The sequence below is a fragment of the Marmota monax genome, unplaced genomic scaffold, assembly GCF_021218885.2.
Source record: "Marmota monax isolate L192 unplaced genomic scaffold, Marmota_monax_Labrador192_F-V1.1 WCK01_AAM20220418_F8-fsc00001, whole genome shotgun sequence".
NCBI lineage: Eukaryota > Metazoa > Chordata > Mammalia > Rodentia > Sciuridae > Marmota > Marmota monax.
The window spans coordinates 13,848,539-13,859,241 of record NW_026693777.1 but is presented as its reverse complement, the minus strand read 5'-3'; the positions used below and the strand labels follow the sequence as shown (position 1 = coordinate 13,859,241).

At 39.9% G+C, this 10,703-nt stretch overlaps 1 protein-coding gene across 1 annotated transcript; it reads left to right on the top strand.

Moving 5' to 3' along the window:
• Positions 1 to 1,163: 1,163 nt before the first annotated feature.
• Rps29 (ribosomal protein S29) lies at positions 1,164 to 2,721 on the top strand. The gene is made up of 3 exons (XM_046461336.2): positions 1,164 to 1,308; positions 1,542 to 1,641; positions 2,613 to 2,721. The coding sequence occupies exons 1-3, from the start codon at positions 1,247 to 1,249 to the stop codon at positions 2,619 to 2,621; spliced, it is 171 nt and encodes a 56-aa protein (XP_046317292.1). The 5' UTR covers positions 1,164 to 1,246; the 3' UTR covers positions 2,622 to 2,721.
• Positions 2,722 to 10,703: the final 7,982 nt, after the last annotated feature.

Sequence of the window (10,703 nt, the reverse complement as noted above, 5' to 3'; positions counted from 1 at the left end):
GTTTTAAATATTCCACTGAATGACTGGGGGTGTGCCTCAGTGGTAGAGTGTTACCTAGCATGTATGAGACCCCAGGTGTGTGTGTATTACTTGTAATTACATGTATATATTGTATTTCTTTTCATTTACATGGTATATCTAATGCTTCTCACAAACAAATAGAGAAAGCATCAGAAAGACATAAAAATTATGGAGAAATATAAGTAAAATGAAGGAATGAAGGTGAATTCAAACCTCCTTGGGTGAACATTTCTTTGCATACTTTAACTTATGTCCATATACACAAAAATTCAGTCAAGTGCATTTAGAGATCAGATACATTATGGGCCATAAACTTGAATAATATTTTCTGGAATGGTGTGGGTGTATTTCTTGGAGAAAGGTGTCAACGGCCCCCCCCCCCAAAAAAAAAAAACCCAAACCAAACATCAACCCAAAATTCAATAACTACCACCAAACTGAAAATGTATTTAGTTTATTAGAACTTAAAGAAGCTCCTATCTTTGAATCCTAGTTAGTCGAGTTTAAGTTGTTTTAAAAATTCACGCCAGTAGGTGTCAGTGCTGAGTCGAGGTAAAAATTCTTATTTTAAATGTAAAATGGTAATGAAGAAATGGAAAAGTTTCAATCAATAAAGTCAATAAAGATACTATAACGTAAAAAGTTTCTTAAGGACTGAAAATTCTACTTCATGAAAATTTAAAAGAGACGGGGTCTCGCTATGTTGCCCAGGCTGGAGCGCAGTAGCTATTCACAGGCGCGATCCCACTACTGATCAGCACGGGAGTTTTGACCTGCTCCGTTTCCGACCTGGGCCGGTTCACCCCTCCTTAGGCAACCTGGTGGCCCCCCGCTCCCGGGAGGTCACCATATTGATGCCGAACTTAGTGCGGACACCCGATCGGCATAGCACACTACAGCCCAGAACTCCTGGGCTCAAGCGATCCTCCTGCCTCAGCCTCCCGAGTAGCTGGGACTACAGGCGCGCGCCACCGCGTCCGGCGGTCAGACGCGGCGCAAAAGGAGATTATAGAGTTTGAGCGGTGGTGACGTCATCAACCGCGCCCGCCTAGAATGTTTAAAGAGAAACTTTCGGCCAAACAGCATTGCCACGCTGCGCACGCGTCACTTTCAACAATGCATTCTGGGTAAGCTGTGTCCTGCCAAAAAAAAAAAAAAAAAACCCTGAAGAGCGCATGCGTGCCCGAGCTCGCTCCTTTTGCCTCGTTGCACCCTTGAAAGCAAGATGGGTCATCAACAGCTCTATTGGAGCCATCCGCGAAAATTTGGCCAGGGTTCTCGCTCTTGGTAAGAAATAGGTTGTGGTTTGAGGGACGGGTTGCTTTGGATCAGCAGGCTGCTGATAAACCCCAGGTAGAGGAATCCGCGAGCAGCGCTTGGGCTAGACCGACTCCGAGCTTCTGCCGACGCCATTATGTGCTGGCGATGCTGCCGCGCTGGTGGCAGGGCGGGTGGTGGCCCTCAGAGTGCGGAATCGTAACTTTTTTTGACCTACAAAAATGCTCTTTTTTCTTTTATAGCCGCGTGTGTTCAAACCGGCACGGTCTGATCCGGAAATACGGCCTCAACATGTGCCGGCAGTGTTTCCGTCAGTACGCGAAGGATATAGGCTTCATTAAGGTACGCGTCTCCGGACGCCGACTCCATGTTTCTGAGCTGAGAATGTGGTGGTAGTTCCTTAGTGAGATGAGCCCTAGGCTCTGTTCCTGCTTTAGGTAGGAGGGTTCCTGGTGGAGTTTGGTGCTTATCGGCCATATAAAGTACCCAGACGTGTTTTAATCGAATGTGTGTTAATCACCCCGAATGCTTTATATTTTTTTACGCTGGACTGACTGACCCGTAAGGTTGGAGGCCAGACAGACTTTGTAAGAGTGAGCAAGCAACTACTGAAGGTCTCTCATTTAATAGTTGTATGGCCTTGATCAAGTTAAACATAGATTCTGTGTTGGTGTGTTTAGCGGATATAAGTTGTTGGTGTGAGATCTGTGGTGCAGCAGAGATAGAAAGTTGTTTCTAAACTCAAGACTTACAGTGTTGACCAAATAGGTTATCACTCTATGCCTAGTGTTACAGTGTAGAAGTTCGGATAACTCAGTAGGACCACGTATGTCACCAGTGAAAATGAAGCGGGGGTTGGGGATGTAGCCCTGTGTTGAAACTTACCCAGCATGCTCAAGGCACTGGGTTCCATACTGTAAAAAAAAACAAAACCAAAACGTAATGAGAGAATGAACTAGCTCACTTACTTGCTCTGTGACCAAGTTTATCAACAGCCAAAATGAGCTATATATTTACAGTAATAATCGTCCGGATCATTTTTTTTTTTTGGTAGTGTTTTGTATTGGGAAGTATTTCTTTGAGGGAAGGAATGAGAATACTAGTACTAAAAACCACAGTCTGAGGCAAAGTGTATGGAGTAGCTTGTAGTAAATATTTGGTAAAGTGATTGCTTAGATTAAACAAGGTAAATCTTGGTAATTCATTCAGGTAGGCTGTATTTCCAGTTAAGTGTTCTGTGAGGAGCCATTTTTTTGTATCAGGTTAAGATTTAAAGCATTTAAAAAATAATTTCCTGTGTGCTTTCTTTTCAGTTGGACTAAGTGATCTTCCTTGAATGGATTACCCAAGACAGCCATCCAGTGAAGGAGAACATGCTCACTCTTTGTACATAAAATAAAAGTTCTAAAAAACTTCCAAAAATGTGTTTTAATGTGATTAGTATTGTTAATTGGTTGTAGAAATCTCTTCCAAAATTTTTTAAGGTGTATTATTTTTTATGAGTTGTGTGAAAGCATACTGAACTTGATAAAAAGTTTGTTTTTATTCTTTGAAAAACATGTTTCATTGAGACAAATAGTCTCAAATAATTGACTTACTGCAGGGAGCTGGAAATGAAAAACTGAAAAGTGATTTTGGGAAAGAAGGTCACAAAACCTGCATTTGCCACAGGTTTTAGTCCTATTTTTAAGGTAATTTCATAGATGAAAGCTTGTTAAATTATATATTTGTATGTTGAAAGGAGCAGTAATTTGTTAATGTGTGCAGATACATGGTTGAAGAAAGGAGTAATCTTGGAGAATTTTAGTGGGTGAAGGTGCCCGTTGTAATGGTGTTGAAGGCATTTACTGAGGACTCAAAGATGAAGGGTAGAGATTGTGTAGGTGAGGATTCTGGGAATGAAAGTAGGCTCTTACTGAAAGTTGTCTTTGGACTTGGCAAAAGAAAGTGTGGGTACCTGGGATCTGATTAGAAATGGAAAGTCTTATCTACTTAATCTAAACAGGAGCCTATATATGCTTGCCTGCATGGGGCTAGGCTAATAGCTTGTTAGTCACAAATTCAATGCATAGATCCTGTTGTGAAGAGTTTCCAGATGGGGCCTTGTAAGAACAGTAAAGTGAGTTGGAGGTAAAACTTTGTCCTTGGGTATCAATGGTATCTTATATTTTAGGGCCTAAGCCTCAAAGTCTAGAGAGCAGATATACATGAAAGAAGTCTGCCTCGATCACTTGGAGGCTTCACAAGTGGGATGAAGAGAATTTAGCAAGGCTCTGAGGAAGCCAAATGCTGGGAGCCATTAGCCAAGTAGGTGTGACAATTTCCTTGCCAGCGTACCCCATGTTGCTTAGTGGAAGGACTAGTGGAAATAGGACATTTTGCAGTGACATTGCATCTAAGGTGACCTTGCTCAAGGACCAAGGCGGATCCGAGTTTAGGGCGTTCCCAGTTTAGGTTCCAGGTTTAAGGTTATTCCTGCTGGGAATAGGGCATATCCTGCTGCCTGAGTTCCCCTTGAGTTCTCACGGGATTCAGACAGTATTTTTTGGGAGACAGAAGCTCAGTGAATGTGGATTTGGGCAGAGAACGTGGATTTCCCCAGAACGTGATTGTAGACGGCTGGTGTGAGTTCGGAATAAAGAGTTGCTGTTTGAATCTACAAGCTGTGTGGTGGCTCGTGATTGTGTGCCCAGCCAGACTGCTGCAGCCAAACAAGGAATCAACTTGGAGCAGTTATGAAAAAATGTTAGGAGGCACAATTGAGGGTGTAGGGAAGTTTTCTAATAATGCAATGAGCTGGGTGTTATAGATTGTGAGAGTAGATGAGAAGCTGTCAGCTGAGCAAATGTAGGAGAACTTGGGAGACTAAGTTCCTTGACAGACAACATTTAGTGGTGATTTAGGATGTGAGATGTGTTTTGTCGTGAGTCTCTGTTCTCTGATCCAGTGTAAAGGCCTTAAAAGTTGAGTAAATGTCAGGGTTATGCAGTGCCTTAGGGAACAAGTGGGAGGGAAACTAAAGTTTCCACTCTAGCCCTTTTGTGTATGTGTTTGTAGTGGGAGGGAAGGCTGGTATGGTTTGGTGGTCTGGCTTCTCTACTAGGGGTTGAATAATACCTGATAAAGATTCTCTTTTAATATTTGTCATGTGGGGAGCTGAGGCAGGGGGATCCAGAGTTCAAAGCCAGCCTCGGCAACAGTGAGGCACTAATCAACTCTGAGAGCTTTTCTCTAAATTAAATATAAAATAGGCCTAAGGATGTAGCTCAGTGGGCCAGTACCCCTGAGTTCAATTTCCAGTACCAAAAAATAAAATATATGTCGTGCCAGATCTTACACTATGCTTTATATGTATTTCCTAGAGTATTTTTCAGTAGATATCATCCTTGTCATCTGAGGAAACTAGAGCTTAGAGATTTAGTAATTTCCCCAAGGTTTTCCAAAGATAAAACTGGACTAGAACTTTGGTCTGACAATAATGCTCATGCTTTTAACACCCACAGTATTATAAGGACTGTCTACCTTTTGTAACCAAACGTTAGTTATTTGAGGATTGGAGCTTTATTTTCATATTTATTACAAAAGTTTAATAAATGTTGGTGGCAAAATACAATAGATGCTATTAAGAGAGGCCAAATAACTATCATCGGGAGCATAGACTATATACTCTTAGGTTTGGGACTTGACTCAAGTCTGTTTGGGCTTATGTAACAGAACACTAGGTGGCTTCAGCAGTAGATGTGCATTAAAGTTCTAGAGGCTGGGAAATCCAAGATCAAGCTGATGATTCTGTGGAGAAGGATATTTCTGAAAATGGTGCTTTCTTGCTATATCCTCACATGATAGGTGAATGCAAATAAGTTTTGGGGGGCTTATAAAGCCATTAATTTTATAGGGGTGGTGCTAATCGCATCCCAAAGGCCTCATCTAAATCCATCCTTATGATGTAGGATTTCAACATGAATTGGGAAGGGCGGGGGGTCCAAGCATTTATGCTGTAGCAGCTCTTTTAATAAAACAATTGTGAGATATAGTTCCTATTACAAATGAGGTGACTGTGGCAGAAAAAAATAAGTAATTTTACCAGGATTGCATTGTCAAGTTCATAGAGAAGCTGGGTGCTGTGGGACATGCCTATAATCCCAGCAATTCAGAAGTCCAAAGCAGGAGGATCACAAGTTCAAGGCCAATCTTTAGTGAGAGGACTATCTTCAAAAAAAAAAAAAAAGTGCTGGGGATATAACTCAGAGGTAAGGTGTCCCTGGATTAAATCCTGAGTTGCGCGCCCCCCCCCCCCCCAAAAAAAAAAAAAAAAAAAAACAACCACCCACATTAGGAGGTAGTATCTTGAAACTAAGGGAAAGCATTAGTAAATATTGGTAGTGGCAAAATAGCATAGAGAAATAATTTTCGATAAAAAGAAAATTGTATATGTGGTACAATTTCACTATGATAAAAGTGCACAGGAAAAAGTGAAAATACACGAGTATGTTAGTAGCGATTGCCTTTGGGTGATGAAATTATAGGTGATGAGCTTTGAAGCACTGTCAGATTCCTGAGGTATCTAGTGACTGCAGTAGAAGAGTACCTGGAACAAATATTGCTAGTCAGGCTTTTTTTTCCTCTCAGACCAGTTTATTGTGTTTTAGATTGCTCTGATAGTTCTTACTGTCACCATGATTTCCTTCTGCTGATTTCAATTGCTACCCAATAATATTAATTCTATGTGATCCTGTACAAAACAAATTTGACTTCTCTGCAAGAAAAAAGGTTACATATTTGAGCTGAGGACTCTTTTTCCTAGAATCTTCAAGTTTCAGGATAACCATTCGAGATTATTTCACCTGTCTCTAAGACAGAAGAGATTAGTGTTCTCTTAATTTCATTCCATCTAGCTCCTGATAGTACCTGATACAGCATCTTTTACAGGACAACTAAGCAGTAAAGAATTGAATGAATGAATGAATGACCGACCAGATTTGGTAATTCTTGAATTTGTTTGGATATCATTGCTTCACTTTTTGTGAATCCTCTTTCACCATTACAGAAAGACCAGTGACATTGGCCTTCAGACAACAGCTGACAAGATGGCTGATATCCCAACAGTTTTAAAGCAGTCAGCTTTGTGTAACTGCTGCTAAAACATATTTCTTGCTGAAAACTATTTTTAATAGTAATTGGTGCCTTAGGGATATGACTTTGGAGTAGGCAGAACAAAGTTGTTCTAGTATGATTAAGAAGGTTATAGCAATGTTTGATTTTCTTCAATATACAAAAATTGAAAAAAAAAAAAAAGGAAGACTGAATTTTTTTCTTAGAGTTAACCTAGGGTTAATCTAGAATATAAAAGATTTAATTTGCTGGTAAACTGTGTGTGTGTGTGTGTGTGTGTGTGTAGGAATCAAAGCTATTTTGAGGCCAAAAGATTATTGTTTGTGCTAGTTCCAGGTGTCCTGTGTTTTAGAGTTTTAAAAGTAAATCGGAAGCGACAAACTTAATCTAGATGCGTAAATTATCATTCACTGTCTTGAACTTAAAAGTTATTTGGTTAGAAAATATATTTAAAAAGCTAGAGCCTTTCCGGCGGTGACAACCTCCCCACGAGAACATGCCTCTCGCAAAGGATCTCTTTCATCCCTCTCTGGAAGAGGAGAAGCGGAAACACAAGAAGAAGCGCCTGATGCAGAGCCCCCAACTCCTATTTCATGGATGTGAAATGCCCAGGATGCTATAAAATCACCACAGTTTTTAGCCATGCACAAACAGTAAGTTTTGTGTGTTGGCTGCTCCACTGTCCTCTGCCAGCCTACGGGAGGAAAAGCAAGGCTTCAGGAGGAAACAGCACTAAAAGCAGCCTAAATCAAGATGAGTGGGAAAACATCCCAAGAAACACATTTTGGATATAAATAAATAAATAAAAAGCTATAACTGGTTTTGTTTATTGAAAATCCTTTTGTTAAATTCAGCCTATTATGTATGTCAGTAGTGACCAGTCCTTTGATTCCAGACTGTTGGATTCCCTGACAGATGTGTTGAAGGCCTGAGAACCACAATTCTCACCTACACTATTGTTTCTATTAGGCTCCTTAGCCCCTGGACAGCCCCCTAACTGCTTACAAAGGCATCCCTGCTTGCCTATATAGTTTGAAAACTACTGATCTTAGGACATGGACTCAAAGTCTCTGGCTCTGGAAGCGGAATGAGTGGATCTTAAGTGGACCCTATCCCAGGAGTCTAAAGGACACATTTCAGGAAGCTGTGCTCTTGGCTAAAATGATGAACATTTACTTCACCTTTGTACATACACCATCTGGTTATGTACCTTCCAGGATTCCTATTCTTTCCGCAGAACCTCCTATTTCTGTATGGGTAACTTCTCCTGACCCAGTTTTTTTTTTTTTTTTTTTGTCCTGGAGATTGAACTTAGGGACACTCAATCACTGAGCCATATCCCCAGCTCTATTTTGTATTTTATGTAGAGACAGGGTCTCCAAAGTTGCCTAGCACCTTGCCATTGCTGAGGCTGGCTTTGAACTCAAGATCCTCCTGATTCAGTCTCCTGACTGAATGTTTTTGATGTTCTTGGTCAACTTAGACCTGGTATGCTCCAACTAAGGCTTATTGAAAAACATTTACTAATTTAGATAAGTCTGAAATACATAACATTAATAAACAGGAAAAGGAGTAAATTTCCATTGAAAGAGACTATATGGAGTTGCTGAGGTCTGGAAGAAAGGGGGGAGAGTATAGAAGAATCTGGGAAAATGGGGGTCGAATGAGAATGGTGTTCCAAGAAAAATTGTACCTTCTTTTTGTTTTATATATACTTTTTAGTTGTAGATGGACACAATACATTTATTTTTAAAAATATTTTGTTGTAAATGGATACAATATCTTTATTTTGTTTATTTATTTGTATGTGGTGCTGAGGATCGAACCCAATGCCTCACACATATGAGGCAAGCGCTCTACCGCTGAGCCACAGCCCCAGCTCCTACCTTTATTTTGATGTGGTGCTGATGATTGAACCCAATCCAGTGCCTTGTATATGCCAGGCAAGTGCTATACCACTGAGCCACACCCCAGCCCCAAACTGAACCATCTTTCTGCTTGTAAATTATAATGGTTCTGTCGCCAGGAATGCAGGATCCCAATGATCTCTGAACATGTCTTAATGCAGGCCGGTAGTCAGGAACTAACTTTGTAACTTCTTACTTTATATAACCTGGGTTCAGAAGGAGAGCACCAAAAGTATATACATGATTTTAGCTGTTGCAGCAGTGAGAGAAAAGAAGAGGAAGACTTAGTTTAATAACATTGTAAGAATGGAAGTACAAGTAACGTGATGCACACTGTGTTACCCAATAGTAAGTATGCTGATAGTGTAAACAGCTCCCCTGTGTAGACTAGCTAAGACTCCACTGCCAGACATGAAGCTTTAACAGCAAGCACTAGAAAAGTCAATAAGCTTTTCCCCAGGGAACCAAAGATATGTGGGTTACTAAAATCCTTAAAGTTGACCATAAAAAATAATATCTCATTATATTAATGGTAAAGAAGCTTTGTATTTTGTTTCCTAAATAATAACAAGATGGCAAATTAAAGGAGTAGTTGACAGACTGATAAACATTCATGGCAGCACAGACAAAAGAATAGAATAAAAGAAATGGAATCCATTTCTTGGCAATCTAGTTAGCTGAATTTCATAGACTGAGTCTGGTTCATCTTGTGTTCACGTTTCACATACCCACAAATCCCAGTGCATGGTGACACTTGTGCATCTGTTCTTCCTTTGATGGTAATTAACTCTTATTAACATTCATGAAGATTAAGTGTGGATATCTAGTGTTGGTGATGTATTCAGTCAACCACAAAAGGATAAGTTTTGGAAAAACAGATTCATTTTTAGAACTGCAGCCAAAAGGTAGAGCTGGTACACTCCAACAGGCTGACAGGCTTGAGATATGCATGGAGTGTTTCACCCAGGGCACGAAGGATACAGAAACCATTTTGGATTTTACCCTAATAGGACTTTGTCTTAGGCCAGTTCTGTCAAATATCTTAGTTTCTGAAATTCTGAATGGTCCTTGCCTAGGGCGGTTCCGTTAGTGTTCAGTCAGGACTCCGGGAAAAAAACATCTTTTATATCATGGACTGAAAGTGAAGCATCCTTCTTTTTTAGACATTGCTGTTTTTCAGCTTTCACATTCCTCTGTCTTCTTGCCTTCTGTTGTCAGGGCAGAGGCATGCAGAGGCATTCACAGCCCTTGGAAAAACCACTGCTATTGTATATCTGAATTGTTATCTTTTGGATACTGCATTTGAAAGATGTCTTCAGATCTGAAATTTTATAACTCCAGGATTTTATATTTAGTTAGTTTTTTATAGAATAGTTTGATATACATCGTCTCCATTGATCTTCACAACAGCTTTGCCAGACAATCAGATCAATGATTGTTGTACATGTTTTATGGATCATAAAACTGAGAATTGTAGGGATTAAGAGTGACTTAGTCAGACACACAAACACAACTGATAAGTTGTGGAGCCATAATTTGATTGACTTCAAGGCTAAGGATTTCTCTTTCATACTGGGTTGTTGATGCTACTTACCCTATTTTTGGGGGAGGGTATTTTTTGTGTTTTCTTTTGGTAATCTCTTTAAACACAGTTTCCTTTAAAGTTTTCTATGTGGTCAGGAGCCCTCATCATCTTATTCCTGAGTCTTACAGCTTCTTTATTACCAAGGGAGCAAAATATGGTAAAAGTGACTGCTTCTTAATTGGACCTTCATTATCAGTTTTCTAAATATACTTGGTCCTTGTTAATGATTTTAATTTATTCCTAAAAACACTACCAATAAGTTAAAAGATGTTAAATGAAAAAAGTTTCATTAATTCTATTAGAAAAAATGATGTGTTCCAACTCATCACAAAGTACTGAAGTAATTTTCAGAAACCGGAAACTATATCAATTAAACAGTGGGGAAAAAAGCTTCTAAAAATAATGTACAATAATTTCAGAGTATTCTGAAACCAACTGGTGTACTGAAATTCATATCTTGCACTTCTAGAGTTAGCACAGACCCCACAGGTTAAGTTAAAGGGCAAGGTCTACAGGGAGGCTACCATCCTTGAGTAGTTTGGGAACCTCCAGTCTACCTGCAGTGTTCAACAACTAGCTACAAAACCCTAATGGTTTCCACAAATCCTCTCAGGTTTCACAATTTGTCAGAACAACTCAGTTTTTCCTGGGAAAACACTCTATTTATAGTTATAGTTTTATTATAAAGAATACAAATTAGCTGGGCACAGTGGTGTGTGCCTATAATCCCAGTGGTTTGGGAGGCTGAGGCAGGAGGATTGTGAGTTCAAACACAGCTTCAGCAACTTAGCAAGACCCTA

Coding starts and splice junctions, on each gene's coding strand:
- Rps29 (XM_046461336.2), top strand. CDS start 1,247: ATGGGTCATCAACAGCTCTATTGGAGCCATCCGCGAAAATTTGGCCAG. Junction 1,309..1,541: donor GGCCAGGGTTCTCGCTCTTG/GTAAGAAATAGG, acceptor TTTCTTTTATAG/CCGCGTGTGTTCAAACCGGC.